Source organism: Suillus subalutaceus, assembly GCF_016647625.1.
Source record: "Suillus subalutaceus strain FC151 chromosome Unknown DFJ58scaffold_21, whole genome shotgun sequence".
NCBI classification, from domain to species: Eukaryota; Fungi; Basidiomycota; class Agaricomycetes; order Boletales; family Suillaceae; genus Suillus; species Suillus subalutaceus.
The window spans coordinates 77,981-105,136 of NW_024540270.1; the positions used below are offsets into that span (position 1 = coordinate 77,981).

The window sequence follows — 27,156 nt, forward strand, 5'->3', positions numbered from 1 at the left end:
CTCTGACTGTCACGAGGACGGGGGCCATGAGATACTACTAATCTCAGGAGCAAACTATGTTTATTCCTTCCTCCGATACATGAGTTATCAACGGTCAAGCAGGTTATGTTCTGCGATATCTCGCAAATACGGGCCTACCTGTCTCCGCTACTATTCGCAGAACACTAGGACGACCCCAAGAGCAAAGGCTCAGGTATGATCACTTGGCATGATCCGGCGTAGAATCAACTCATTATACCTTCAGTCAAAAATTGCACATATCGATGCACAAAAACAATTCTCACCCGCACTCGTTGACTCGTTTCATAGGAGACACGATTATCTTCGCATCTCATTGACAGAGAGATGCAATCTTCGATGTCTGTCCTTCATTTAATTCGTTGTTTCGAGCACTAAAACAATCTGATTGCAATGTAGGTTTTTATTGCATGCCTAGCGAAGGAGTAGAGCTATCACCGGCCGACCATATCTTAACCGACGACGAGATCATCCGATTGGCAAATCTTTTTGTGAGAAGCGGCGTCACTAAAATACGTTTGACTGGGGGAGAACCTACTGTGCGGAAAGGCTTGGACGGCATAATTCGCAAGTTATCATTGCCATGCTTCGGAATGTTGGCTAAATTCTGTGCAGGTCGCCTTAGCGAGCTCCGCCCACTTGGTCTCCAGTCCATCGGAATGACCACTAATGGAATCGCCCTGCATCGCCGTCTTCCTCTTTATATCGAAAATGGTTTAACACACCTGAATTTGAGGTGACCGTTATTTCTTCGTGCATTCAATACGGCACGTCTGATAGTGATCAGCCTCGATACTCTGGACCCCTTCAAGTTTGAGATTATGACTCGGCGTCCGGGTCACGATGCAGTTCTTCGTTCACTCAGCACTGCCCTCCACAGTCAAGGCTTACGATCAGTGAAATTAAATGTCGTCATCGTCAAGGGTCTCAACGATTCAGAAGTCCTGGATTTTGTCAAACTGACTGCCGACAAAAACATATCTGTTCGATTTATCGAATTCATGCCCTTCACAGGTATCTTGTGTCCCCAACAATCATTGTCTTTGCTTACGCCGCCACAGGAAACAAGTGGGATAAGGCAAAGATGGTCCCTTCCAGCCAGCTTTTGGACATTATCTCAAGAAAATACCCTTCTATAACACGGGCACCCGACGAACTCAATGACACCGCACGATCCTGGAAGATTCCGGGACATGCTGGTAGTTTAGGCTTCATCAGCAGCATGTCAGATCATTTTTGCTCCTCCTGCAACCGCCTACGTTTGACAGCAGACGGGCAAATTAAAGTATGTTCGTCGTGACTAGAGTGTGCCACGTACTCACCCTTAACCAGGTTTGTCTCTTTGATGCAAAGGAAGTATCCCTTAGAGATGAAATGCGACGTGGTGCTAGTGATGGAGAACTCTTAAACGTCATTGGACACGCTGTCCAAGGCAAACAGGAGAAGCACGCCGGAATGGAGGACATTGATGTCATAACCAATCGACCTATGATACTCATCGGAGGTTAGGTACTTTCCTTCGAGGCAGAGTCTACTAGTGTATGAAGGATTTAATATAGTGTCCTGATGTCAATCCACCTTTCCAGGCTTACAGCCTCGCAAGTCTAGAGTGCGATCGTTGCCCCGCCTTCCTGCACAACCCCACCTTGTCGATGGTACACTGTTGTTACCTCATGTCCATCGACGCTGGAGTTCGTCATCTAGCCAACCTGACCTCCATTTGACTCACATTGGTTCTGATGGTCGGCCATGCATGGTTGATGTTGGTAGTAAGGACGCAACGAAGCGTAGTGCTACCGCCAGCGGTCGCATATACATCCCAAGATCTGCATATGACCTTATCACAGGATCGGATAATGTCGATTTCACGGACGTGACGATCCAGAAGGCTCGCAGCAAAGGGGATGTGATGACAGTCGCCCAACTGGCAGCGATCATGGGATGCAAGCGAACCTCCGACCTTATTCCGCTATGTCATCCTCTCCAAATATCCAACATATCTGTTACATTGACGCCTGAGCGTGGTGTGTGTCCAGTTTCACAGCCTGGTGATGAAGGCGCCCTCGAGTATAGCATAAAGTGTACTGCTACCGTGGCATGCGAAGGCAAAACCGGAGTTGAAATGGAAGCACTAACGGCGGTATCGGTCGGTCTTCTTACAGTCTGGGATATGCTGAAGGCCGTGGTGGGTAAAGAAATGAAAATTGGGGAAATCATGGTCGTGCATAAAACGGGTGGTAAAAGTGGTGATTTTTCTCGAGGTCCGTAACCATTAGTTTCATCACCAATGTACATGTAGCCCTCAACATATATCCTCAATTGCATCCTTTTTTTTGGCAACTCTTAATCGTGCCAGGACGCAAAATTCGGGCCCACGCTGCTCCTCCTGGAGTCTAATTACTATATTTTGCCCCTGGTACACTCTACCCCTCCATCTAGCTCCACCTGCTCTATCTCTTTGCGTCATGCCATCATGCAGTATGTATGTTTGGTCAAAGTCATCCGCACACCCGCAAAATATAAATTAATGTTCAATTCTTCTCTTTCATTTACTTTCTTCTTGCTCGCCGTCAACTCAACATTTGTGATGAAACTCGACTTCGAGGAGAGTCCACAGTGGAATCACGATCCATGAGCTGAAAAATTGAAGGTCACAATCCCGCTCTGAAATGACAAAGAGCTGCGACCAGCTTCCCATTTGGCCGTGTTCTTGAACCTAGTTCGGTGTAGGCCAAGAAATGTGCCCAAGTGATGCAAACGTGAGGTAGATAACTTGGGCTGTTGAGTGTTGTCAGTCATCATCGTCTACCTTCGCCTACCTGGCACTTCTACGGTGCACCAGACTGTCGAGTGCATGAGCAGCCTCCGCGGAGTTACACTGGGCCGGTGGATCGTCGATGTATGATCAGTGAAATATGGTATGCCAGGGAGATTTCGTGGATGTTGCGTATGATCATGAGTTGGCGAGGAGTTTTTACCCAAAAGTTTGACCTTCAGTTGTTTCTATTACACAACACTTAACATTGAATCAAAAAGATCAATTGTTAGTCAGTACTTGAAAGTGTCAAGCCCAACCACTCTATCCTTGGATGAAAGTCGCAAGAAGTGCATTGATCTCGGAGTCGAGTCGACCGGCTACTTTGGACTGTCGATGAGGTTATCAGAAATTGCTATAAAGTAGCAAGATTCAATTGGTCCAATACTAACGTCTTCAACCTTAATAACCGTGGGGACTGATGTGATCTGCCACGGCTCGCCTCTGAAAATATTGGAGGGCGTTTTCCATCTGAGCACCATAGAATTGAATGCCAGTACACAAATGACATGATGTGCCTGCCTACTCGGGCTTTTGGCCAACATAGACAATCGCCGCAGATGGCCCGTCTTCAGGACCGAAGGTATCTTGGATGGTCCGATCTACTGCCACACAATCCTGGCGGCCCAACAAGTCAGGACTGTGTTGTCGCTGTACTACATGAGACTCGCACTCACAGGACACCATAGCTGCCCGTTCACGCGCGAAGAGTAGAAAATCAAGAATCGTTCTTGTGCGTGTTCCAGATCTTTAGGATCGGACGGAAATTCGACTTCACGGAGCGGCATCTGTCAAAGAAGGACCAAGGGTAGTGAACATCCCAGAACGTCTATCACTCAGGCTGTGACCATGGATCGGAGTTCGGCATGCGATATGTATAACAAGGTTAAATAATCCAATGGTGTCAATTACGGTATACTGCAATGGTCAGGAGGAGCAATTGAGTCTATGTAGTAGCAAAGGTGCGCTGTCGGTAACAGCATCGACAGATCGAAGCGAGCTGGAACTGGAAACTGTCTTCCTATACTGTTCCGTCTAAACCAAGTCCAATAGATGAAGATTAAATAGTGCATCATGCTGTTTTCGATGAGGAGGTTGTTGGGTGTGCCTGCTTCACGAGGGGATGAGAGAAATTGGCCGCACGTCTCCCAAAATCACCATGAACGTCTAGTAGTATTTTGAGGGCGTTTCGCGCACGGATTCGAGACATCTCATCCCGCTTCGGTGTTGTCAGAGCAGTCTTGACTTCGGGCTTGTTCTCCTGCCATGGATACTGTTGAAAATGATTAGGTATCATATGCATGTACCAAACAGATGGACTGACAGGAAGGAGCTGCAAAGATAGTTGGATGTTAGTATATTCGGGGCGCGTAGTAACAATCATATACCTTTTGCAAGTATTCATATGTAAGCAGGGTGAAGCCAAACTGTGGGCTACTTCTGAGGATACGTGCCGGTCCTCCCTTAAACAATGCCTTGAAACCTTCTTCCTTATCTAGAGGAAGTACCAGTCGTGAATGTCTCAACTTTACTAGATGAGATCGGCACTTACTGATCTTGACAAATGCATCTGTAAGACCTTTGTAGTGGGTCTGACCTTGTCGCGCTTCGACCTGCAAGCGAGTCTTCACCACATCTGTGAAAAGTATCTGATGGGTGTGATCACGGGTACTACTCAAAAGGAATACGAACCAGCAGGAGTTGTTAGGTAGGCTGCTGGCATGCCACTGGTGAACTCGCTCTATCAGCAGATGTCGCAAGTTTTTTAACGCAATAAACCTTACGCAATGCCCGCTGCACCCAACGTTTCCAGGAATGACAGCTGCTTTCCGTTGTAGCCTTCATGGAATACATCCTTTTTAAGGTGGGAATATGCTGTGAAATAGATGGCCGAGAACGGGATGTCGCGAAGCAAGCAGGCACTGGCCCCTTTATACAAACCAACCACACCCAATTGGCGTACGATGTTAGCAGCACCAGTTCTAACTGCTCCTTCTAGCTTCGCGGCTTCCCCCTGTATTTGGAGACGGATCTTACTAAAACTCGAGTAAGGACCAGACTATGACCAGGGTGCTTAAACTTACACAATTTCCAGGGGATTGGTAAAGATCTGTCATCGTTGTGAGCGACATGAATACAGTCTTAAAAAAAGAAGACATACCACTTGACAACCACCAGCCGCTCCACCGGCTATCAGCTCCCAACCAAGCTTGATGCGTCCTGTCTCTGGATCCATGGCTCGACCACGGACGAGGTCATTGACAGTCAGCTTGATAGCTTTCTCTGGAGCAACACCCTATTACAACGTGAGGCGAGGCGAAATATTATAGAAGTACAACGATGACGTACAATCAACTGTGGACCAAGGCCACGGTAGAAACCCATGAGACCTTCGTTGCGGAATATTTTCTGAGCACAGTCGATGCTATTCTTGTACAGCATCTGACCGACCACTGTACTCCGCTGATTTTGCATCCTTGAAGTTGTTCAGCAACAAAACTCGCGAAAACCCAGTCAAAAACGCACCGAGTCTGTCAACCAATTAGATTTGTTGTAGACTACAAGAATAATCGACGAAATGCACAGCGTACCTTTACTATCAAGACAAGCATATCAGATAGATTCAACACGGCATAATTCCAAATCACTTACCCATGTCAATAGGGTAGACAATAGTGGCACCGAAAGCCCCCGCAATTCCTATATTTATGTTAGAGTTACGTCGCGGTAGTGATGCGCAATAGATAGCGTGCCTCCTTGAACAAAGCCGTAGGCAGATTTCAGTACTCCTTGAAGCAATGATGCCTTCGGGCTGACTTCATTGGCTTCGAGAACCTCGTGAGGAGCCCTCCACTGGGGATCCAAGAGTTGAGCAAAGTCCAACAAAGCAAGCCTCTTCTCGCGACTACCTCGACCCGCAAAATGGAAAATGATAGACGCCTCCATGGGCGTGAAAAGAGCGTAGCGCGAGATCGCAGCAGAGTGATTAAGGAAGTCAGACTGGTCAATGCGTCCATCCTTTGACTTGGCAGTGGCCTCGCGTAAAATACTAACAACCTATTAGTTAATGACAACCATATCAAGCAGGTGGAATTACCGCTCCACCATATCCATCTCTGCAATACAAAAGTTGGGGTCGCTTCCAGGCCGCAGAACAATGAAGCTCACCTCGAATAACATTTTGAAATGCAACGACCTCAGAATAAGATATCCGCCCACTAGGAGTGAGCGTGCATAACGTAGGCAGACGTTCAATGACTGCATCAGATAGCTTATGCCCAGCAATCTCCTGTTATGAGGGCAGTATATGAGGCGCACTTCAGGAGGAATGAGTCGTTTACGAACCAAAATAATTTGTTTGAATTCCTCAGGTCGAATAAATCCATCTTGATCCTTGTCGAGATATTTAAAGGCCTGTCGAAGACGCTCTCCCTGAAGGCCCTTCATCAACTGAGTAAATTCATTGTCTACCAAAAAGTTAATAAATGTGGAATTAGAACAATATCCGACTGACATCCAAGAACGTGTGTGCCGTTTCTTCGCCCAAGATATAACTTAACCCAATCACTGTGGCCACCGTGAACACAAAATCATCTGGAATTCCAATGGTACGCACCAGTCAAAGTCAAAAGGAATGGCAGATGGCGCAACGTTGGCCAAGAACACATTTTTGAACTCATCAAAGGTTATGGTTCCCGAGCTGTCCCTGAAATGCGACCGCGCCAAGTCTGAGTGCTGCTATATATAATGGGACGGGAAGGAAAGACTCACACGTCGAAATACTGAAAGGCTATCCAATAGTCTGCGTCGGGACGTTTAAGAAGTGTCTCAAACACTGTGAAATCGTCCCAAGAAACCAAACCCCGCTTCGAAGAGTCGGCTACACGAAAAAGGATCGCGAATTGTGCACGACCTATTTTAGTCGAATCGCTTTTCGGAGCGATAGCATTGACAAAGTTGTCAGGGTCAAGATATCTGTCGTCGAGCAGTCAGCAAGAGGTCAGATCGTTTTAGGATGAATCATGATATACTTCTCTCCGTCGATCACGACCTTTGCATTGGCTTCAAAGATCCTTCTCCACCGCTTCATCTCGTTCTCAGGTGCTGCAACCACACTGCGAACGCCTTTCAAGGCAGAGCCAGTCAAAGAGGAGGATGCCGCATCAGCGTCGCAATGAACTGTGTCGATAACGCGTGTCATTGTTCTAGTGTCAAGACTCCGAGGTGTTGAATTAATAGTGTCTAGGAGGTATCAGGTATGTCTATATGGCAAGGGGGAGGAAGCAAGCAAGTCTAGAGGGAAGGGTACTTATGCAACACTAACTGGTAGCCTGCAGTAATGTAGTTAATAGCGCAAGAACGAAGACACCAAAAATTTGCTCTAACAGGGCCAATGGCAGTACTATTGCAGGGATAAACAACTCGGGTGATTACATAACCGAATCACACTGCCGAGCCACTAGCACATGACACATGCGATGCCAAAAGCAACGCGTTTCATTTGATTCCGAATTTTCTATAGGCCTAGCCACTTTAAATAGGGCATCAATCAAGAAGCATGTCGGCGCCCTTATTCAAGATTACCGTGCAAAGGCCACGTCACGAGGCAGTCTAAAACTTATACAGTACATGTCTTTGTTTGGAGCAACAGACCGAACCATGTGCAAGGCCGCCTCGGTGTCCAGCTGATGTCCGAGTTTACTTTCAACTCTCTAATAACCACAGTCAGCATAGCCTTTACACCAAGTCACGAACATTACCTGTATAATATCCGCTTCAGCCCTGTCTGGCTGGAGTTCGCGTGTGAAGCAATGACAATGAACCATAGGCATGTTGGCGTTATTACCGCTCAAATCCCGTTCACTAGCGCTTTCCAATAGAACTCCACGGAAGGCATCGAGGAAATTGATCGCTGAGTCCGGGAGGTTCATCACAAAGTGTGAGACGGTTTGACGAGACTGGTTTTCCACAATTGACTGATCAACCAGTGCAGGCGCTGCAGTTGGAGAGGATTTTGCTAGTTGCAACCTGCGTTTCTCCTCCTTTTCTTGCATCTTGCTGAGTTTCGGCCCGGTGTATGCGGGGAAAGGATTATCCCTCGCGCGGCTGATAACCTTCTTAATGAAATCACGACCATCCTCGCAGCTAGCGCGGACCAAACTTGCGACCTACCGAACAACGTATCTCAGAACGAGGTATATATCAAATGAAAGAAACACTCACTTTATTGTCAACGATATTCTGGCTCAAGTACCTCGCACTCTCAGGGTTTAGATCGTTCGCAAATACTGCACACCCTTTCTTGGCAGCAGGAATTGCGAAAGGACCCACGCCAGCAAATACATCTGCAATGACGTCGGTTGGTTGGAAGAGTTGGACAAGCCGATCATGCTCTGTGTGAAGCCGTGAATTCCAATAAACACGGGTGAAGTCAAAAGTGAATCGGCAATTAGACTCATGCTAGGATTTTTTTAGCTCACTCATCGTTCTATAGAAAGACTTGACTTACGTGCTCAACAACATAATTAGGTTCTCCCGCTAGCAATTCCATTTTGAAGAACCGATACTTTGTATCAATACTGTCTAATTTATTGACAACTGTTTTAATCATGGGATTTTTCTGTGGTAAATGGCATCAGCGGAAGTTCAGAATTCGAGGAATCAATACTTTCATCCAGAACAATCTGACCGATGATATGTTTATAGGGTAGATATTCTCTATTGAGATTCATGTGAGCTGAAGGACCTATCAGTGACGACCAAACGCGAATGCCATCACGCTCACCGAGGTGGCCAGTGATTGCAAACCCTGATGGAGAACCCTTGCAAAGCTCCTCAGGCAATATGGAATGTAATATTTCATCTGGACATAAATAAATATTATCGACATGAGGAACCACGCGGCTCGTACCAGCTGTCCAGTAATCGTAGGTCAAGTCTAGGTTGTGCACAACCAGCGTAGCAGACTGTTCCTGCAAGAAATTGCGAACCTCCGACGAGAGAGCAGCTGGCTTACGGATAGAGCATCAGAAAACCACGTATCATTCGATCGAAAAATGCAACACGGTACCATCTTCAGATACATTCAGCAATACCAGCCTCTCGAGGTCATCGTGGGGGTCCCGAAGAACGCTGCGTACTTTTGGCAAATCCATGAGGGATCTTCGAAGTATATTAGATATGATCTCTGGACAACCAAAGTCACATACTTCTTCATGACATCAGACTTTAGCAAGGATCCAGTTTTGGAAGCAGGAACTCTGGCGGCAAGAACAGGGATAGTCTTTTTAAAAGCATCCCTTTGAAGAGTAGTGTCCATCCAACGATGTACTGGAGGTGATACATCGAGTGTCAGTGTACGCGCCATGATTTTAGAGAAAAAAGATAATCTAGGGCGTTTCCTCAAAATTAAGGTACTTAGACATGATTGAAGTCCAAGCATGGAAGTTGTTTGTGCATGTCGATCACTTCAGCGAGATACTACCTCCGCGGCTAATACTACTTACGAGCTTGAGCCTGCTAACCCAGCTGGACTGACGCCGAGCAATCGATATGTGTTACGAGCACGACATTTCTGATACTATTTCTCATCGGGACACCCTCCCTCCCCCGTCAGTCCTGCGACATGTCATCGATGTACATTGTCATCCTACCGACTCAGAGATTCCAGTGAAGTCAATGGACAACTTGCCCATCATTATCGGTGCCATGTCCACTCTTCAGGCGGACCAAGGATTAGTGCGAGACTTGGCTACTGCATTCTCAGACAAAGTCGTGCCTTCCTTTGGTTAGCTATGAATCGGTTGATCAATCCTGTGTTCTGATTTTGATGCTAGGTTACCATCCGTGGTTTTCGCACTGGATCGCACTGGCACCGTATGAATCAAAGGAAAATCATTACAGGCACATATTCAAGGATGCAGATGAGCACCCGGAGGCCTTCCAAAAGTTGCTTGTTCATCTACCTGAACCAGTGACCCTACGAACCGTCCTGGAAGACGTTCGTCAGAATTTAATGGCTTTTCCAAGCGCAATGCTTGGAGAGGTTGGTATCGACAGAGCTTTCCGGGTGCCTTACGACTACTTCTCGTCACCCGGAGAATTGACGCCCTTCACGGTACCCTTTGAGCACCAGTTAGTTATCCTTGAAGCACAGCTTGACCTAGCAGCAGAGCTAGGCCGAAACGTCAGCATGCACAGCGTTAAATCGCCAATGGCTACTGTGGAACTCTTAGACCGCATGGCTGATAAGCATGGCGAGCATTGGATGAAAATAAGCATTGATATTCATAGCTGTGGCCTTAGCCCGCAAACGTGGCTGTCCATCGAGGTATGCACTCTGTGACCTGACCTGACCGTCTCGTTTGCCTGTATTGAGCTAAATGGGCTTTTGCAGAAGCGTCACCCAAATGTATTTTTGTCTCTCTCAATAGTTATCAACAGTCGGTCTCCAAATCACCGAGCGCTGATCGCTGCATGTTCTTCGCGCCGTATCCTTGTTGAATCGGATTGCCACAAGATCGAAGATTGTGTGCAGCTTACTTGGGACATGGTGCTTATAGTTGCTGAAGTGAAAGGATGGCCAGTTGAATCATCCTGGGAAGAGGTCGTTGACGAAAGCCAGCAGGGAGTTGTCCGACATTTGGAAAATAATTGGAAGGAATTCGTGCAAGGAAACCATGTCGGGCTTAGCAAGATCAACAAATGAACGACCGGGGAGCGGCAACAGAAAGTGTTTACCAGACACAATCATAATCTTGTCATGTTAACCTGCTCAGACTGGACCGCGGTTGACTGGTATGTAAGTTCATTATATAACTGCCAATGTATTAAACAGAGAATTTTATTGAATGGTCCATGAATAATGAAAATGATATCACCGCGACATGTAGCTTATAAGCAGGAGTAAGCATCCTCCAATAAGAATGCCAAGGATGATAGAGTCTCTCCGCCGTCGGCTCTTGATCATGGAAAGAAGATTGTTGATGCCAGGTATCGTACCTGTGCTGATCGTCAGTATATGTCATTACGACTGCGGGCAGAATACTGACTTATGACACCAGTCATGCGCGTGTTTATACTAGCCAAAGACATGCTTTGACGCGAGAATTCTGCCCGAGTTTCATATGCTTGGCTACGGCAGAGCATTCAGCGAAGAATAACGAGTGAGGATGAAACTCACTCGAGAATCTGGTCTGTCATCGAATGGGAGCTGTCGATTCTCCCTCTTTCCGCCAGTAGTGAGTCTGCCGCGGAAGATTTGTATGCCCTGTCACAAGAGAGTCATCACTAGGACATTCCGCAAATGGAACACAGAACTTACTCAATGTCATTTCGAACGCCCGAAAGTAAGTTTACTTTGTCAAGCGCATGCTGGACATTTGTCTGCAAGGTATAATGAGAGCTAGGCTCACATAACATTAAAACGGGACAGACCTTGGTTCTGCGCAGCTCCTTGGCATAGTCCTGATAAACCTCACTATGTCTCTGGATTGCACGAGACATGGATTGTGATGGCGGGGTGTCCGGGTTGTTTGAGAGTGCGAGTAATTCATCATTGGTTTCTCGTAGCTAAGGATATGACATTGTAAGCTACTGGTATGCGTGCTGGGCGCCTGTGTGTCCCACCTTCTCCAGGAGGTCCTCGACTTCGCCTTCGACGTCCTTCCAGCGTTCGCGTGAACCTCCCGCCTCGATGTCGTCCTGGTTTTTTGTTATTGTTGATGCTAGGCGGGAGTACGACGTAAGCTTTGTGTCGAATAAAGACTCCAGGGTGCGGCACTGCCTGTGCAAAGACTCATAATCTGCCATGACTGGTAGTACTTGGCGGTATTCTCAATGGTGGTGCAGTATCTGGCAGTAGTAGTAATAATAACACGTCACTGTCACAGCAACATTCATTTTGTCACAATCATAAACATCTTCGGTGGCTTCTGCCAATAAGTACTGTCAGCTTGGAGGTATATAAACCTCCTTGATGCTGCTGCTTCGCCTTACCCTTATTTCATCACGCCCGCTGTTTAACTATCTTCAAGCATTTTCTATAATGTCTTTTGCCAAGAACGCGTCTGATCTGACCCCCTGAGAGACCAAATCTCTTGAGGAAAGGACTGCCAGCACAGAGAACGGAAGGCTCTGGTAGCCATCAAGGAGGTCCGTTCAATGTGCACTGAAGACCCTATTTTTGCGGTATCGCAAGGGGTCCAAAATCCATTCGGGCTCAGTTCATCATCGGTCTCCCAAAGGTGTGCTGTCCGCTTCATCTATTCAATTTTGCACCTTGCCGCTAACAACCCATTTCTAGCTCTTCGAGAAGACGGAGACCCCAAATTCCGCGTCCTCGAGAACCCTCCTCAGGTTCCCCAAGGTACTCTCTTGATAAATCAGAATGTAGCGTACTACCGCGATGCTTTCTCGTCCTCACCTACCAAGGTTCGTAATTCACAATCATTGTATTATCATTCTTTGCAGACAATGAATTCTCTCTTGACTTTCGAGCTCGGCAATGAAGGAAGGCTGAAGCATCATACAGAAGGGTGGGATCATGAGAAGTCATCCACCTCAGGATGATCGACGAGTACAGGAAGAAGTTCTTTGCGTCCGTAACCAACGCGGTAAATCTGTCGTACATACTGTAGCATATGTTGTTGCCGCCGCCGCGTAGTCTCCGGCAAAAGTTACTAGTACAAAAATTGTCCGCGTAACTTATTGAACTTTAAATGCGTCATGCCGGTTTCTTATCATACCTTGACGTGTACAACCGAATGACTTAGTTATGGTCGCTGATTAGCATATCAGGCTCGTGTCAAGTGCAGCGTGTGCGGCCTACTAGTAGCCGGCTGGCTACGTCAGCCCACACTACTACGCGGCGTGTTCTGCCAACATGTAAGCGCTTACGATGACCTGAAGGGATACTTAAACCCCAGCACAGCAGTAGCATTCAAGACAACCCTTTGACCGACCTTTAACCGCGTTCAATCATGAAGCTTGTTCTAACAGGTGTCACTGGTGCTGGTATGTTACCGTCTCTATGCGAACATGAAGCCCCAAACCTAACACATCCTTACTTATCTGCCAGCTGGTATCCAAATCTTTCGTCAAGCAGTATTAGATACAACCATCGCGAAGATCACGGTACTCTCTCGTAGAGCACTCCCATCATGGATGGATATTCCCGAAAACGACAAGACAGAAGTCATAGTTCTGAAAGACTTCTTGGATTACCCTAGTGATCTTCCTGCTCGTCTGGCAGAGCACGACGCCTGCGTTTGGGCACTGGGGAAGAGCTCGGTAGGCCTGTCAGACGAAGAATACACGCGCATCACATACGACTACACCATGCACTTCGTGAATTCCCTGCAAGAAGCAAGGACGAAGGACAAAACGGGAGAGCCGTTCAGATTCGTTTTCATTTCAGGAGAGGGCGCAGATCCATCTGGAAAAAGCAACCTCAAGTTCGCGAGAATTAAGGTATGCGCCTGTTGCTTGATACGTTAGTACTCGCAAGTATTGGAATGCTCACGCCGCATCTAGGGCATGACTGAAAAAGCTCTCTTTGATCTCCCTCCGTCCTCCAACGTCAAAGCATCTGTCATGCGACCTGCTTACTTCTTTCCCTCCAAAGATCACCCATCAGACCGAGATAACATTCGTTCATCAACAGCAAGGGCTATGGATTGCCTCATGACGCCCATCATGAAGACTATCTTGCCCTCCATGTATACACCGATCGAGGACCTCGGGCTTTTCGCCGTAGAGGCAGCCAAGGGCCGATGGTCAGATGAAAAGTTATTTCCAAACTCAAAAATGAGGGAGTTGATCAAGGCGTCGCGCACTCTAGAGAACCAGCAGTGAACAACGCTGGCATTTAGAAGACTACATTCATATCATGTCCCATACTGCATATGATTACATGGCTGGAGTTTCCTATAGTACACTAATGTACATAATGGTATACATCGAGAACCTCGAAATTTCGAGTGTCATTGGCGAGTATGACATGTATCCTGTTGATCAACTCAGAAGCCGAACCAACGTCTAGCGCTCTGCTCAGTCGCAAGTCTCTTAGCCTAATCGAGGTAAGCACCCCGGACAGATATGACAACTAGTAACTGAATATTCACCTGCGCCACCATATCTTTGCTCCCTTGTTGTAGGGAATCAATCCGCTGTTCAATATTTCCCAACATCTCCCTTTGATTCTCATTTAGCACTGACATCGGAGAAGTGGTCGGACGATCAATCGATCATGTACGCACCCCCTTTCAGCAAGAGCATCGTTTAGACGATTATAGACGCCACTGCGAGCGTTCTCCATCGTCTTCATGACACCGGGTCCATAACTGTTGGTCGTGTCTTGTAATGTTTCCACAGGATCTGGTGGTGGTATAGGTCTGTCGGGGCCCGCAACTATTGATGCTCCAGATCAACAATTGAAGGTGTTCAAGTGATTTAACATACGTAGCGAATCGAGCTGTTCTCCGGTCATAATGGGTTTCCCATACCGGAACCATGTGCCCAGCAGCGAAGGGGGACCAACAGACACTGGCTGCGGGTAAGGGGGGATTTCGTGGCGGGAACTTGTCAGATCAACGATTGGGTGATCATAAACACGACGGGTCTGAAAAAGTGTGCCAAATACGATCTGTTCAAGTACGCCTGACTCGTGACGCCTCGAGGCAATGAAATCTCCTGTTTCGTCCACAGACACGACACTGGCGAATAAACACTCAAGAGCACGGCCAAAACGCAATTTGGAAGTACGTACTTTTCACATACTTTTGCAAGAGAGAATGTATGCAGGTGCTCAAGATAAGGTAAAGAGTAGACCATAGCTTCTGGTTTGTCATTGAATGCTACGAGCACATGAGAGTCTGGGTTTGTTGTTAGCACTAGTTTGATTGCTAGGCTCCGAGTCGGCGAACTTACTGTTCTTCTCAATCACTTGAACGTGTCCAACTTTGTTTTTCTTGCTATTCCATTCTACTTTGGAAATCCTCTCCCCTGAGATATCAAGCGTACAACGAGCACCCCTGGCACTTGCTGTCACCCAGAGGCAACGTGCAGGATTGCTATCTCTAGTCTGAAGAGAAGCGGCAAAACGTGATCGATCGGCACGCCAAGTAGTACCTTTCTGCGAATCGATCACGAATGAACCACCTTGCATGACATTTGGGAGGCCCTCGATCCTGGTGACATCTTGTGCAAAATCATACAGCGAAGACTCGGGATCCCGGATGATCTTGAAGATCTGCGTGTTGCCAGACTCATGAATGGCGATCAGCCGCACAGCTAGCTGTGCATCTAGTCACGGGGTGAGATAGAGTTTTATCGTATATACCAGTGCATACCCATGCTGACGGTAGAAACGGTCCATGTCAGAGAGACAACAGGATCTGCATCTTGATTGCGGACCAGAAGCTTAGACTGCCTTTTCTGACGCTGTGGTCTAAGGAGAGATGGTCCACGCAGATTGATCACTGCGACAGAACCATCAATGTAACCAACACCAACGAAACCTGTTTTGCGTTAAGCAATTCATGTAACACTGGGCTCGAAGGAGAGCATACCTATGTCCGACAATGCGCAGCATGTCAAGGAAATATTACCGCGGGGTAGCATCAAGAAGGGATGATACCTCGTCCCTGGTCGTAAAGAGACATTACCCAGCAGGATAAACTCTTTGTTTCCCTCTATTTCGATAGGAGGGGTGACTTGTGTGGTATTCAATCGATATACCACCAGGTCACCTGATTTCAGTAGCACGACACACTCCAAGGATTCAGGGGCTAATTGAACAGTGGCAAGTTCTGAGGCACTGGAAAGTGGTAGACAGCTGAGATCTATGGTGAGATCATGAATCGTGAAAGGATAATTCTTCTGAAGGGGAGATGTGCTGGAGCTGATGAGAAGCTGAGGGCTGGCGTCGTGGAAACGAACAGTTAAGTCGCGATGACAGGTGATAAGGACTCGGCGTGGATGGCTCTGAAGCACAGTGTGAATAATCAACAATTATGGGCAATCAATTGATCAGTACCCTGGAGAGCCTCAGCTCGCTGAGTCTTTTGTCGTCTATCCATGCAGACCCTCCGGCTATGGGTAAATCCGCATCACCAGGCACGAGCTGTTGTCCCACAAGTACATCATACATACTTCGCTGCAGAGTCAGGAGCTGTGCATAAAATACCCCACCAAGCCCGCTGTACAATTTTGAAGGAACGTGCATTGGTAGAGGTTCTTCTGCACTAAGTGCCATATCCTCGAGCGTCGCAGAAAGGTCATGTATAACATCGCTGTGTTCGCTGCTATTCTGGATCTCTGTTCCCGGCAGCGAAGACATAATGTTCGGAGGCAGGAATTGTCGAGCCTCAATGATCCGTGAATCAGAGGCCCCAGTGAGGAAAAGCACGGCAACAGGATCCCAGCAACCAGAAAAATGCGGATTAGACTTTGGAAAGAGAACAAAGTCATAAATAGGCCCCGATGATAGATAATAAGTTGTTTCTAACGGAATCACTGAAAGTCGCATTGCCTTTCGGATAGAAGCATGGAGCCCAGTTTTGGAACCAGATGGAGCAGGAGGTTCCGGAGAGTTGAGAGCGGGCATCGTGTGTACAGTTAACCGGCAAGGGTCGTCACTTCTGTCGCCTCCCAAAAAGACGAGAGCAGTTGCTCCCCCTCGGGGATCTGAGGAGTTCGGGAAGCCACACCAAGCGACCCTATAGATTGGCTGACGTTCTGACAAATCAGTCCCCTTGTCTTCCGAAGGACCCCCGTTTTGCAGAAAGTTTTCGAGCTCCTCTCCGTTTATGACATTAACATCCAAGTCTGTGGATGTTCGCACCATCAAGGGCTGATCTTCGTCTTCCACCGCCCAAAAGGCAATACAACCATCCGCATAACCCACGGCGAAGAAATGCCCAGCTGGGTGAATAGCTACAGAAGTAACGGAAGGCCACCGATGTGTGAGCACTTCCTTGGAGAGTATGAGTCTACGATAGACTGTGGTTGGAAAGCTCCGACTCACAGATTGGTGATATCCTCCCCCTCCTGGTGCACCGGCAGGGATTACTAGTTCGTACGCCCGTAGAATGTTGCGTGAAGACTGAAAAGAGAATGAACAGTTACTCTTAGCAGACACGACAGTACAGTGACAGTGAATTCAGATACACACCAGGTCGTACAGTACCACTCCCCCTAAGATTGTTTCAGGGACTTGTATTTGATCGTAGAAATGACTGACCGCCGAAGGCTACAAATATTAAGTTGAGGTCTCGCGGATGTGCGACTAAATCGACAGGTATGTTGCTAAGGCCCAATGTAAGCAAGCCTCGACGGCAACATGCCAGTGTTGTTGCACGGACCAACCAGGCAATGCATGCAAGGGATCTACCACGCTGCTCGCGATCTTAGTCTGAAACATATTCCATAAGTTCGGGATGACATAGGACGACTTCTTCAAACACAGAAGATCATATGTTCTGATCTCCCCTGATTGTAGGGCAAGAAAGATCTGGAAAGGGTAATCTTAGAAATGTTCAAGAAACTCTCGAGTTTCAGTGCCCACATGGGTATGCGAAGGTGATAACATAACAGCACTTGTGTTCCGAAAGATGCTGTGGGTCAGCAGACCTCATTATTACAGCAATTGATCACTTGCGTACTTGATAGCATGGTCAAATCTCGTCGACTTCGGCGGTTCGGTCAAATCTTTCAAGTTCCAGATATGAAGTCGATCGCGCTCATCTAGTGGTATGGAGCTTGAGCAATTAAGAGAGGTTGACGTACTGGCGAACAGCTTACCGACAGAGAGGAGTTTGTCCGTGGAGGCGGCAAGCTGCAAGATCTTGACCGGAGAACCTTCTGGCGTCTGCACTGAACTCTCTACACCAGGACCGCCCACCACGCAAATCAGACCGCTTGCCGTGCCTGGAAGCAAAAAGAGAGTGGTGCCTGAGTCACAGTTCAAACACTCTAACTCAAGTTGAGAGATCTCACCGACAGCCAAAAGGCTCAATGTGGGCTCGTAAGTCAGCACTCTTGTGTCCAATAAATAATCAACGGTCCGTAGCCTGCCAATCTCCCAATCGTCAGGGTCTCTTTGACCAGTCGAAAGATCTGCAAGAACGTGTCTCTCTCCGAACATGACTGACGGCGTGACTTCCTCGGCGTCGGGACACTTTCAAGTTAACCTTGTTCTATGATCATGAATTATCACAATCAACCTGCTCCGAGATTAGCCAGCGGCAAGCGAACTAGGTGCTGCAGTGATGGTTAGAGACGAAGTATTAAACGGTACTGCTCATAACTACCGTGAAGTTTCCAAGTGCGCTTAATATGGTACTACTTCAAGTTTCTGATTCAAGTTCCTCACGCTGTCGGTGTGAGAGGAACTTGGATCGAATAATCCTCCTTACTTCTACATAATAGCCCTTAGCTAGAGCGCTTGTGACCACGCTTTGATGGAGTGTATGGATGCTGACTGACTGACTAGAAATACAAAAGTAGGTAAAGATAGATGCTACAACGCTAAGAAACAGAGTCCATCATGACGATCTCGGAATATTTGGCATCTTCTCAAACACGTTCACTCGCGAGGATACAACTCTGCCACCCGGATTATTGGATTGCGGCACTCCGCCTCTGATCTTCCCTAACCAGGTCCGTTTAGACGGATTTCTAGAGGTTTGAGGGTCGGATGTAGACCGAGGACTGTTCGTAACGTCTGAGATAGTAGTTGTGGCTCGTCTTCCTGGTGAAGGCAGACTGACTATGTTTCTGGCAGAGCGTACTGGCGTAAATCCGGATCGGCTTGAGTGCAATGTTTTCCGGAGACGTGGCGTGGTGGCCGCCTGGATGTCCGAGTCGCTCGTATAGCGGCCCTCGGGTGGAACGGTGTCCCTGTCATCATAATCTGGTGCGCGTCTCTTCTTTCCCGCAGATGTCGGTACCTCCTCTTCAGGGATTCCGGTTTGCATCATACCTGGCTGCATGGGTTTCCTCTCTGGTGTTTGTGATCGGGATGCTGCTGAGGTGTTCGACGTCGTTCGATCTCGACCCAGGATTGGCTTAGTATCTGTGAATATAGACACTCGGGGCACAGGAGGGACAATGGGCGGCGGGGGCGGGGGCGCTATTTGCACAGACGGTGCAGCGAGGTTGACCGGTGGGGTTTGCGCAGATTCTTTGGTAGAAGCAAGTTTGCTTTGGAGGCTCTGTACCTTGCGTGTCAGAGCCTCCACTTTCGTGGACAATTTCTTGTTTGCCTTCAAAGCTCTGTCATAATGTTAGTCTGGGTGAGGGAACCGCAAGCGAATTCACTTACTCCAATATCCGATCGTCATAGTCTTCGATTTCAGCACACTTGCTTTGCAATAGTTGATCCATTTCGCGACTTTTCTCTTCCAATTCAGCGACGACATCGTGAAGTTTAGGTTCCGAACGGACTGCGTCCAATTCCCATCGGAGCGATGACATCGCCTTCTCATGTTGTGTTGTTTGAAGTGCAAGGCTAAGCTCGGCCGCTTTGCCCGCTTTTTCAGACTGAGCGAGTCGAAGCTGTATCTGTTCGAGGGTCTCCTTGAGGGAGGAATTGGATATTTCGCTGTTCATTGTTCGTCAAGAGTGTTCCTATGAAGACATTAAGCCTACTTACCTCTCCCGTACTTGTTGCTCCAGAAATCTCGTCAACGACATCGAGCGCTGAATCTCTGCTTCCAAGCTGGTGGTCTCCACTTGCAGCGATTGTTTCTCTGCCTGGAGACTTGATAACTCAGCTTCAGCCTGCTCCAGTCGCCAGCGCGTAGCTTCATCGGCCTGTCGAAGTTCCGCTTTGAGAGCATCGAATTTGGCTTGACGATCTGCATGCGAAGAGAGCTGGTCATTGAAGGCTGCTTGATCTTGCTTGCGACAGGCAATTTCATTCTGTAACTGTGCGCGCAACAAATCCTGCTCCTGGGATCGTTCGTCAAGGCTGATACGAAGGTCTTGAAGATCTCTTTCATTGGCTTTAAGAACAGCATCTTTCTCCTCCTGATCGTCCTGCAATTCGCGAACTTGTTGTTCTGCTTGTCGCAGAGCGTCCATGTGGGCTTGCCTTGCTAGTTCAAGTTCGTTGGTTGAGTGTTCCACGAGGTCCGCAAGACGCTGGCATTCCTCTTTGGTAGCAGCAAGTTCGTTCTGGGTGTTAGATAGCGTCTTTTGTAGGATATCAAGTTCTTCAACATGTCTGACACGTAGAGAGTCCTCCGTCACGGCTCTTCTCTGATCGTCGTCCGTGAGAGCTGCGATCTGGTTGTTCAATTCTCGATTGCGTTCCTGCACTTCTGCAAAGCGAAGGTCGGCACTTTGCAAAAGCTGCGTAGCTTGTAAAAGCTCTTGGCTCGTGTGCTTGAGGCGCTCTTGCAAGCCTTTGACTTCGACAGCATGACGAGCATGCAGATCCCGTAGCTCAGCGCTACTTTCGCTGGCTCGAGGTTCCTGGATGCGTTCCTGAAGGTTATCCTGAGCTCTAGACAAGGATTCGCAGGTGATCTGATGGCGGGTGCGAAGCTCGTCGAGTTCGTCCTGCAATGACTGCAGCTGTCCTTGATATTCTGAAATGCGACGAGTAGAAGCAGCGGCTGGCTCATTGGATATTTCGGCGAGATTTTGCTCAAGTATAGCCAACCTTGCATCGCGAACTTCTAAAGTGGCTATCTTGTTTTCGAGTGCGCAGCGGGAAGATGAAAGTTGAGCTTGCAACGCCGCAACGTCTTGACGAGACTTCTCCAAGTTGCAGTCACTGCTGCTCAATGCCTCGCGTACAGTCGCAAGCGAGACCACTAGCTGATCCACTTCGGTACGTTCTTGTGACCGGAGAGCTTCAAGACAACTCAGTGATGCGACGCTCTCTGCCAAGTCTCGGATAAGCACTTCTTTCTCGCCAGCAAGCACTCCCATATCTTCAGAGAGTTTCGAGTTATGGGCTGTAAGAACAGCTATCTTGGACAACATCTGCGGTTCTTCGGCGAGGTGCTGGTCGACCATGCATTGGGCGCGGCGAGCATTCGACATCGCTTGAGCGACGATGGCTACCATTGACGATAGCTCATCACTGTGGGTGGCTTTGAGACCGTCGTTCTCCTCCTGCAACTTTTCCACCTCGAGCTCTGCTGCCTCAAGGTTGGTGACAGCTTGGTCGCGAGCATCTCTAGCTTCTGCACAATCTTCAACCATTGCCTCCTTTTGCGCCGACATCATCTCCAGCTCCGACATCATCTCGGAGATCCGTTCCTCCTGGAGCTTGAGGTTGGTCTCCAGGCGGCGAATGTCATGTTGGTGAATGCCGATCTGCTCCGTGCGACGGTTGACACGGCCTTCAAGTTCCTGTATCTGCTCACGAAGTGCGTGAGTTACCCCAGTTGCCGACATGGTAGATAACTGTTGCGCTTGCAGAGCGCTATAGCGGTTATGAGCGTCTGTCAATTCTTCCTGTGCAGCCTCTAAGTCTGTTTGGAGATTCGTGACTTGGAGGCTGAGTGAATTACGTTCCGATTCGATGTTTTGGTACGCTCTTGTAAACTCAGCTAGTCGTTCCTCTGTTTGCTGGAGCCCATCGCGGGTGTCCTCGTGAGATGACTCCGCCGCCTGTACTTCGACAGTCAGAGACTGGACTTTAGCTTCCAGCTCTGTGACCAGCAGGAGCAAGTGGCTACGTGACTCTTCTGATGCAGTCAACTGTTGGCACGATACCTCAAACTTGCTTTGAAGCTCTCGTAAAGTAGCATCTCGTTCTGCGACTGATTGGGAGTGGTTAAGGACTTGGTTTTGCTCGGCAGCATGCAAACGACTCCGTAGGTGATTCACAACGACGCCCAGGGCTGTGATGAAAAGGACAAGACGCTTGTTTTGCTGATTGTAGGCCGAGACCCCATCTGCTTCCTGGGTGAGCGTGTGGATGCGCTTCTCCAAAGTCTGGACTGTGATTTGAGCCTCGGTCTCGGAGAATTCGAGGGCACGTCGTAGGTCATCTCGCTCGCTTCGTATTCTGTCTACAGCCCTGAGCAAAGTTTCAATGTAATTGGCGAGCGTTGCTTCATCGGGGTGAGTAGAATCGTTGGTATTGGTCGGTGGCAGCGGAGTAGAGCAATTTGGGTATAGAAAGCTGCTGTCGAAGTTAGATCGGATGTCCTCAACATCAATATCCATATGATCCTGATCACTGGCCGTCGAATGCCGCGTCGACTCCTCATTGCACCGGAGGTCCATAAGCTCTTGTTGTAATCCACTAGTTCAATATCAGCAATCCATCGGGCTAGTGGCCAAGTATTGCATACCTCTCAGTGACTATCAGAGCTCTAACGCGCTCCTCGCTGTCATGGAGCAGCCGATCTGCTCTGTCCAGCTCCTGACGTAAATTAGCGCATGCGTCTTGTGCTTCCTTTTTCTCCTCCATGAGGTCTCGCACTCTCTTCTCTGAGCAGGTAAGCTTCTCCGACTCAGCACGTAGCCTTCTTTGCAGCTTATCGTACGCTGCCTGCGTGGGTCCACTCTGCTGCTCGCGTAGTTGACTCTCCAATGTCTCTATCTTCACTTCATCTTCGTCGATCCTCTTCAACAACTCTTCCTCCCTCTCCATTGCGTTCCCCGCGCCTTGACTTGATTTCAGTATCTCCAACTCCTCATCCTTGTCCTCTATTACTGATCTGAGCTCCGCGATACGGGCCTGCATAGTCTTCTCTGCTGAAAATTGCGTATTTTGTGTCTTGACAAGATCTTCCTGAGCTCGAGCGAGTTTCACTTCCATGTCGCGCAAAAGCTTCTCTTTATCCGCCAGAAGAACCTTCGTATCGTTGAGTTCTTGCTCCAATGCTGGTGATCTGAAACTAGACACAGAGGAAGACCGAGGCCTCCCACCTCGCTGTGGCAATCGAGAATTAGTCGTGGGCTGAGGTTTTGTATTTTCCAGCATCCTCTCTAGCTCACGCACGCGAGACTCCATATTTCGCTTCTCTGTCTCCAGTTTGGAAGTCTGAGCCCTGACTGACTCCGATTGGCAAGACATGGTGTCAAGCGTTGCCTCGAGCTCCCGTGCTGCTCGTTCCTCAGCTTTCAGTCTGTCCTGCGCAGCAAGAAGTGCAGCTTCTCCATTCCTAGAGGCCATTTTCTCGATCTTGAGTTCGTCTGAGCGCCGCGCCAGATCGCTTTCAAGCCTGAGAGCACGGCCGGCCTCGGCGCTGAGCTGTTAAGCTATGAAGTGAGTGGACGTGGATGATCAAGTAGACAGAAGTCAAAATGACCTTGTACAATGTTTCATTTAACGACGTCTTTATCTCCTCTAGTTCGGCCTCTCTCTTCATTAGGCGGCTTCGCAAGCCTGCATTCTCAGTGTCTGAGCAGCAAGTCAGGAAAGATTGTTAGATTACGCGCTAAAAGTGTACCTTGGCTTGCTAATTTATCTTTGCGAGCTTGCGCCTCTTCAGACACGTCGTACTTTCCGATGTCCTTGAGGGACATGACTGTTGTGGTCGAACACTAAGAAAGTACTCTAGTGCTAGTGGCAGGATCACGGAAAGAATGCCAGCACAGAAACCAAACATAGTTCAACAGACCGACGCGTCGTGTCACGTGATCGTGTTTCTTTCCACCATCTCCGAGTCGAATTCGGGTCTGTTCTGACTGTCACAGTACTAGTGTGCATATGTCCGACTTATTTCGTTGTGCCCCTCGGGGCAACATCTGGGCTAGTAACACATCACATGGTCCCGTGGTGCACATCGTGCGCGAGTTTGTGCGGTTCACAATTCGCAGATTTGCGTGAGTTATGTATCATTTTCTACTTTCCTTCCACAACAAATGTTTGCTTCAACTTGCCTGGTCTTAATACGAAGTAATAATTATATTCCTTCGATAGATCTAGCTATGGGAGACTACCGCCTGATGGGCGATGAACCTATTATACAATTGACACTCCTCGTATCATTGTCCGTCCAAGGTGATCAAAATGAAAATTCCAAAGCGTCACATGCTACATACTCTAAACTTTCATCGAGAAGGTGCAAACGTAGACGCGAACAACCGAGCAGAAACCAATGCCGACAGCATGTAAGGCGGCAGGCCACAACTACGGCTAAACAAACTCGACACTGAAAGGTGTCACGTTGATTGCATGCCTTGTGAATTCAGCGAGTAACACTTGGACGACCAATCAAAGCAAGCAGCCGCTCTGATTCAACAGCAATCACTGCGGCTGGCCTTGGCTGGTTTACATTGTGTCAGGTTGTGTCCGACCCACGAGGCCTGAGGCTTTGGATGTCCAAGCCAACTCACCAAATATACGTCGTAAGTACTTCAGTTTGAATTGTTGGTCTATTATCCAAGTCTCCCTTGTTCAAGCGGCGTTAGGAACCAATCATGCATCGTACCATCGATGCGAAAGCAGGTACGACTCACTAGCTAGTCCCCACACTCCGGAATTTGGCACAAAGATTTAACCACACTTATTTCTACTAGGGCCAAACTGGTCAGGAGTCAATCCTGGATGCAAATCAAACTAACTTATATTTACACTGTCAGGGAGGTACGTTGAAACACATCTACTTACTTTTTACGTGCTGAGAATAGTACTTACTCAGGGCGGAACTCACTGCAAGAGTGTGTAGGCAAAGTCAAACAGCTTATGACATTGTGCTCGTACTTATGTGCCAGCAGATTACAAGCAGACCTCAAATTTTATTGTCGCTGATATCCTATCGGCGGAAACCTTACAAAACATGGTTTTCCATTCCAGTCCGCTGCCGCGTGTGTGAAGACCCAGAAATCCATACCACACTGTAGTCGAAGCTTTTGAAGTCTGAACTTGTCAACGGTACAGATAAGTACAGGCGCCCTTAGTCAGACTGAATATGGAAGGAAGACAGTCGTTGTGTATAACGGCCCCGTGTAGTCCTGAACGCTTTATGGTGATGATCAAGCCCTATAAATATTTACTGGATGTGAGATTGCCAGCAATTTGTAGTCAACATTTTCACGTTCTGTCATCATGATACTTTCACCTTGAGTTAACTTTCTGACGAAGGCCTCGCAAGACTAGTACGTGGCAAAGCTCACCTTTCACTTCGGTACTCGTCTGTGGTTAGTTTTTAAAAGGTGGATGTCAAACCCGAAAGGACTGCACTAAACCTTACGGAGAGCGTACGACCGTTGACAATTCAATGTTCGATATCCGTGGTGTCAACGGAAAGACAACGGATTCCTAAGAGCAAAATCTCGAATGATCCTGAACTGCAAATCCTAGTCAGAGTGCACGCCAGCAATCTGATTGAATGGTCAATATAAACATGAAGGGACATCAATTGGAAAGTAGAATTGCAATCGCACCTTGGTCATATACCAAGTGGCACCCCGACTAGGACCCCGAAGAAAAACCAACCAACAAAGCGCCCTAAGGCGACAAAAGACGCCCAACGGCGCACAGCAAACCCCACCCAACTCCAAAACCAATAAAAACACCCTTGCAAATGACTATACCAAAGAAAATCACCAACAAAGGTACTGGAACGCCGACAGAAAGCACCTCACCCTCAGCGACGATCGCTACCACACGTCAAACCAGGAGATCGAACCTCTCCCAGGAAGACATCGAGGCGCTACCAAGTACCATCAAAAACATCGAAAATGCAGAAGAATACCTAAACAAAAATCTATTGTGCCATGTCGACGAACCATTTACACTAACCCACTTAATCTCAGTAATGTTCCATATCACCCAACTCAAGTCAATTCCCCTAACCGGCAGTAGAAGCCATTAGAGCGGTAGCGTACATAATGAAAAAGCACGAAGCAAACGAAATAGCGGAAAATATAACTAACCAAATCACTAACAACCTCTCTCCCAGAATCACAGAACATGTCATAGCAGCAATTGCCCCGCACGTAGCAAAGATCTTATCAACATCGGAAGGACTAGACAACACGCTGAAAGAAGCAGAAAGATTAAAGGCAAAGATGGAAAGGGAAATAGAAGAGAAAAGAGACGATACGGCGACAGCAGCAGAGCGCTTTGAAGAAGCAGCAGACGCCCTACACGAATCCATGAACAACTGCAGCAAAACACTGAAATCCTTCGAACCAAACCTCACCAAGGCCCAGGAACGCATCAACGAGTTATCCCAGCAGCTAACATCCAACGCCAACACATCTCAGAACGCCAACACACCACCCTCCATTCAGCAACAACAACAACAACCCCAGCAACCCTCATACAGCTCAGTTACTGCAGCCAATCTCCCACCATCAATAGATAAAGCAGTAGCAAGAGCAGCGTTACGAGCCTGCCAAATCATCCTCGACCCCCTTCCGGGAGGAAACGTCTTCACGCCAGAAACCACCCACACAGACGTTGTCAAACTGATCAAGGACGCCCTAGCCAACATCAAAGACGACTCATCCCCACAAGGAGACGTCCGATCTGTGACCACCTTCCGCAACGGAGGCCTCCTAGTGGAACTAGACAATGAAGCCCTAGCGACATGGATCAGGAAACCGATCAACAGCAAAGCACTCACCAGCAAGTTAGGCCCAACAGTATCGTTCCGCAGTAGCGCTTTCCCAATAGTCATTGAATACTTACCTATCCGCATACAGATTGAAAACGAACAGTTCCTCAGAACGACCGAGAAAGAAACGACCTCCCAGAAAACTCCCTCATCACATCAAATTGGATCAAACCGGTCAACAGACGCACCCAAGTTCAACAGAAAGCCTTCGCCATCCTACAAGCAATAAACGCTCCAACGGCCAACGACATCATCAAGAAAGGACTCTGCATCCAAAACGAACGCTTCACCATACGCAAAGACAAGAAAGAACCAATGAGATGCGCCAAATGTCAAAACTTCGGCCACATAGCCAGAAACTGCAAAGCGGCCTCAGACACATGCGGAACTTGCGGCGCTCAACACCGGAACCTCAGAATGCCAACGCCCTCAAGACCGAATTCTGCTCCAACTGCAACAACGACCAACACACCAGCTGGAGCCGCAAATGTCCAGAGTTCAAACGACGCCCTCGAAATCCTTAACGATAGCTACCCAGAAAATAGAATGCCCTACTACCCTACCGAAATCCCATGGACCCAGATAGCGCACCCCCAGCAAATACAAACCGCCGCCATCTCCCTCCCGCCCCGCCCCCCGCCCTCATCAAACACACCAATCGAAGTTCTCCACCCGCCCACTAACCCGCTTTACCCAATCTACCCTAGATCATCAAAAACACCCCCCCAGACGCCGATTGCAAATCCCCCAAAACTACACACCACCGCCATTCACCAACCCTTTCGC

The 27,156-nt window shown here is 48.2% G+C and overlaps 11 protein-coding genes across 11 annotated transcripts; 4 read left to right on the forward strand and 7 right to left on the reverse strand.

The window, feature by feature from the left end:
• On the forward strand, positions 1 to 2,342 carry DFJ58DRAFT_772265 (uncharacterized protein). Its single transcript, XM_041389212.1, has 8 exons — positions 1 to 193; positions 245 to 359; positions 418 to 585; positions 634 to 754; positions 806 to 1,032; positions 1,080 to 1,303; positions 1,351 to 1,522; positions 1,605 to 2,342. The coding sequence occupies exons 1-8, from the start codon at positions 80 to 82 to the stop codon at positions 2,285 to 2,287; spliced, it is 1,824 nt and encodes a 607-aa protein (XP_041247107.1). The 5' UTR covers positions 1 to 79; the 3' UTR covers positions 2,288 to 2,342.
• A 755-nt stretch (positions 2,343 to 3,097) lies between these two features.
• DFJ58DRAFT_724632 (uncharacterized protein) lies at positions 3,098 to 3,621 on the reverse strand (the record flags this gene model as incomplete). The annotated part of the gene is made up of 4 exons (XM_041385129.1): positions 3,098 to 3,163; positions 3,226 to 3,304; positions 3,360 to 3,451; positions 3,511 to 3,621. 4 exons carry the CDS (start codon positions 3,619 to 3,621, stop codon positions 3,098 to 3,100), a joined length of 348 nt encoding a protein of 115 aa, XP_041247108.1.
• Positions 3,622 to 3,760: 139 nt separating this feature from the next.
• Positions 3,761 to 7,034, reverse strand: DFJ58DRAFT_866870 (mitochondrial carrier domain-containing protein; the record flags this gene model as incomplete). Its single annotated transcript, XM_041394192.1, has 18 exons — positions 3,761 to 3,868; positions 3,951 to 4,106; positions 4,222 to 4,328; positions 4,386 to 4,469; positions 4,526 to 4,560; positions 4,618 to 4,869; positions 4,918 to 4,943; positions 4,995 to 5,129; positions 5,183 to 5,309; positions 5,482 to 5,533; positions 5,587 to 5,882; positions 5,931 to 5,949; positions 6,002 to 6,122; positions 6,179 to 6,300; positions 6,348 to 6,400; positions 6,450 to 6,539; positions 6,605 to 6,808; positions 6,865 to 7,034. 18 exons carry the CDS (start codon positions 7,032 to 7,034, stop codon positions 3,761 to 3,763), a joined length of 2,157 nt encoding a protein of 718 aa, XP_041247109.1.
• A 136-nt stretch (positions 7,035 to 7,170) lies between these two features.
• On the reverse strand, positions 7,171 to 9,224 carry DFJ58DRAFT_866881 (Met-10+ like-protein-domain-containing protein). Its single transcript, XM_041394193.1, has 9 exons — positions 9,043 to 9,224; positions 8,904 to 8,995; positions 8,745 to 8,840; positions 8,619 to 8,696; positions 8,515 to 8,570; positions 8,343 to 8,453; positions 8,057 to 8,293; positions 7,594 to 8,001; positions 7,171 to 7,545 (listed from the first exon to the last, which is right to left on the reverse strand). Exons 1-9 carry the CDS (start codon positions 9,198 to 9,200, stop codon positions 7,414 to 7,416), a joined length of 1,368 nt encoding a protein of 455 aa, XP_041247110.1. The 5' UTR covers positions 9,201 to 9,224; the 3' UTR covers positions 7,171 to 7,413.
• An 81-nt stretch (positions 9,225 to 9,305) lies between these two features.
• Positions 9,306 to 10,626, forward strand: DFJ58DRAFT_904870 (uncharacterized protein). The gene is made up of 3 exons (XM_041394926.1): positions 9,306 to 9,620; positions 9,670 to 10,163; positions 10,230 to 10,626. Exons 1-3 carry the CDS (start codon positions 9,386 to 9,388, stop codon positions 10,539 to 10,541), a joined length of 1,041 nt encoding a protein of 346 aa, XP_041247111.1. The 5' UTR covers positions 9,306 to 9,385; the 3' UTR covers positions 10,542 to 10,626.
• Positions 10,627 to 11,709, reverse strand: DFJ58DRAFT_772277 (V-snare-domain-containing protein). The gene is made up of 6 exons (XM_041389213.1): positions 11,462 to 11,709; positions 11,270 to 11,404; positions 11,157 to 11,218; positions 11,016 to 11,102; positions 10,885 to 10,967; positions 10,627 to 10,834 (listed from the first exon to the last, which is right to left on the reverse strand). Exons 1-6 carry the CDS (start codon positions 11,642 to 11,644, stop codon positions 10,710 to 10,712), a joined length of 675 nt encoding a protein of 224 aa, XP_041247112.1. The 5' UTR covers positions 11,645 to 11,709; the 3' UTR covers positions 10,627 to 10,709.
• Positions 11,710 to 11,754: 45 nt separating this feature from the next.
• On the forward strand, positions 11,755 to 12,576 carry DFJ58DRAFT_772281 (uncharacterized protein). The gene has a single exon (XM_041389214.1). The coding sequence runs from the start codon at positions 11,996 to 11,998 to the stop codon at positions 12,401 to 12,403; it is 408 nt and encodes a 135-aa protein (XP_041247113.1). The 5' UTR covers positions 11,755 to 11,995; the 3' UTR covers positions 12,404 to 12,576.
• Positions 12,553 to 13,904, forward strand: DFJ58DRAFT_194450 (uncharacterized protein). Its single transcript, XM_041379168.1, has 3 exons — positions 12,553 to 12,847; positions 12,912 to 13,303; positions 13,367 to 13,904. Exons 1-3 carry the CDS (start codon positions 12,814 to 12,816, stop codon positions 13,685 to 13,687), a joined length of 747 nt encoding a protein of 248 aa, XP_041247114.1. The 5' UTR covers positions 12,553 to 12,813; the 3' UTR covers positions 13,688 to 13,904.
• Positions 13,359 to 17,978, reverse strand: DFJ58DRAFT_866883 (lethal giant larvae like, C-terminal-domain-containing protein; the record flags this gene model as incomplete). The annotated part of the gene is made up of 17 exons (XM_041394194.1): positions 13,359 to 13,902; positions 13,957 to 14,026; positions 14,092 to 14,242; positions 14,294 to 14,547; positions 14,601 to 14,706; positions 14,762 to 15,136; positions 15,184 to 15,351; positions 15,403 to 15,817; positions 15,870 to 16,808; positions 16,860 to 16,937; positions 17,007 to 17,029; positions 17,076 to 17,140; positions 17,197 to 17,345; positions 17,400 to 17,430; positions 17,497 to 17,578; positions 17,636 to 17,785; positions 17,831 to 17,978. The coding sequence occupies 17 exons, from the start codon at positions 17,976 to 17,978 to the stop codon at positions 13,852 to 13,854; spliced, it is 3,255 nt and encodes a 1,084-aa protein (XP_041247115.1). The 3' UTR covers positions 13,359 to 13,851.
• A 247-nt stretch (positions 17,979 to 18,225) lies between these two features.
• Positions 18,226 to 23,381, reverse strand: DFJ58DRAFT_743480 (uncharacterized protein). Its single transcript, XM_041387265.1, has 6 exons — positions 23,254 to 23,381; positions 23,113 to 23,204; positions 22,150 to 23,054; positions 19,488 to 22,100; positions 19,158 to 19,436; positions 18,226 to 19,108 (listed from the first exon to the last, which is right to left on the reverse strand). The coding sequence occupies exons 1-6, from the start codon at positions 23,327 to 23,329 to the stop codon at positions 18,379 to 18,381; spliced, it is 4,695 nt and encodes a 1,564-aa protein (XP_041247116.1). The 5' UTR covers positions 23,330 to 23,381; the 3' UTR covers positions 18,226 to 18,378.
• Positions 23,382 to 25,185: 1,804 nt separating this feature from the next.
• On the reverse strand, positions 25,186 to 25,964 carry DFJ58DRAFT_772332 (uncharacterized protein). The gene has a single exon (XM_041389215.1). It carries the CDS (start codon positions 25,906 to 25,908, stop codon positions 25,600 to 25,602), a length of 309 nt encoding a protein of 102 aa, XP_041247117.1. The 5' UTR covers positions 25,909 to 25,964; the 3' UTR covers positions 25,186 to 25,599.
• Between the last annotated feature and the right edge of the window lie 1,192 nt (positions 25,965 to 27,156).

Bases quoted from the DNA above. Each gene is read 5' to 3' on its own strand.
- DFJ58DRAFT_866881 (XM_041394193.1), bottom strand. From the start codon at position 9,200: ATGGCGCGTACACTGACACTCGATGTATCACCTCCAGTACATCGTTGG. The intron at 8,697-8,744 runs GTACGAGCCGCG...ATTTATGTCCAG, and splicing joins CTACGATTACTGGACAGCTG to ATGAAATATTACATTCCATA. The intron at 8,002-8,056 runs GTGAGTGTTTCT...GTTGTTCGGTAG, and splicing joins AGAATATCGTTGACAATAAA to GTCGCAAGTTTGGTCCGCGC.
- DFJ58DRAFT_772332 (XM_041389215.1), bottom strand. From the start codon at position 25,908: ATGGATTCGTGTAGGGCGTCTGCTGCTTCTTCAAAGCGCTCTGCTGCT.
- DFJ58DRAFT_772281 (XM_041389214.1), top strand. From the start codon at position 11,996: ATGTGCACTGAAGACCCTATTTTTGCGGTATCGCAAGGGGTCCAAAAT.
- DFJ58DRAFT_743480 (XM_041387265.1), bottom strand. From the start codon at position 23,329: ATGTCCCTCAAGGACATCGGAAAGTACGACGTGTCTGAAGAGGCGCAA. The intron at 23,205-23,253 runs GTACACTTTTAG...CTTGCTGCTCAG, and splicing joins AGATAAATTAGCAAGCCAAG to ACACTGAGAATGCAGGCTTG. The intron at 19,437-19,487 runs GTAAGTAGGCTT...AACAATGAACAG, and splicing joins GAGCAACAAGTACGGGAGAG to CGAAATATCCAATTCCTCCC.
- DFJ58DRAFT_772277 (XM_041389213.1), bottom strand. From the start codon at position 11,644: ATGGCAGATTATGAGTCTTTGCACAGGCAGTGCCGCACCCTGGAGTCT. The intron at 11,405-11,461 runs GTGGGACACACA...TCATATCCTTAG, and splicing joins TCGAGGACCTCCTGGAGAAG to CTACGAGAAACCAATGATGA. The intron at 11,103-11,156 runs GTAAGTTCTGTG...CTCTTGTGACAG, and splicing joins GGCGTTCGAAATGACATTGA to GGCATACAAATCTTCCGCGG.
- DFJ58DRAFT_904870 (XM_041394926.1), top strand. From the start codon at position 9,386: ATGTGTTACGAGCACGACATTTCTGATACTATTTCTCATCGGGACACC. The intron at 9,621-9,669 runs GTTAGCTATGAA...TTTTGATGCTAG, and splicing joins CAAAGTCGTGCCTTCCTTTG to GTTACCATCCGTGGTTTTCG. The intron at 10,164-10,229 runs GTATGCACTCTG...GGGCTTTTGCAG, and splicing joins AAACGTGGCTGTCCATCGAG to AAGCGTCACCCAAATGTATT.
- DFJ58DRAFT_194450 (XM_041379168.1), top strand. From the start codon at position 12,814: ATGAAGCTTGTTCTAACAGGTGTCACTGGTGCTG. The intron at 12,848-12,911 runs GTATGTTACCGT...CTTATCTGCCAG, and splicing joins AACAGGTGTCACTGGTGCTG to CTGGTATCCAAATCTTTCGT. The intron at 13,304-13,366 runs GTATGCGCCTGT...CGCCGCATCTAG, and splicing joins TCAAGTTCGCGAGAATTAAG to GGCATGACTGAAAAAGCTCT.
- DFJ58DRAFT_772265 (XM_041389212.1), top strand. From the start codon at position 80: ATGAGTTATCAACGGTCAAGCAGGTTATGTTCTGCGATATCTCGCAAA. The intron at 586-633 runs GCAAGTTATCAT...AATTCTGTGCAG, and splicing joins AGGCTTGGACGGCATAATTC to GTCGCCTTAGCGAGCTCCGC. The intron at 1,304-1,350 runs GTATGTTCGTCG...ACCCTTAACCAG, and splicing joins CAGCAGACGGGCAAATTAAA to GTTTGTCTCTTTGATGCAAA.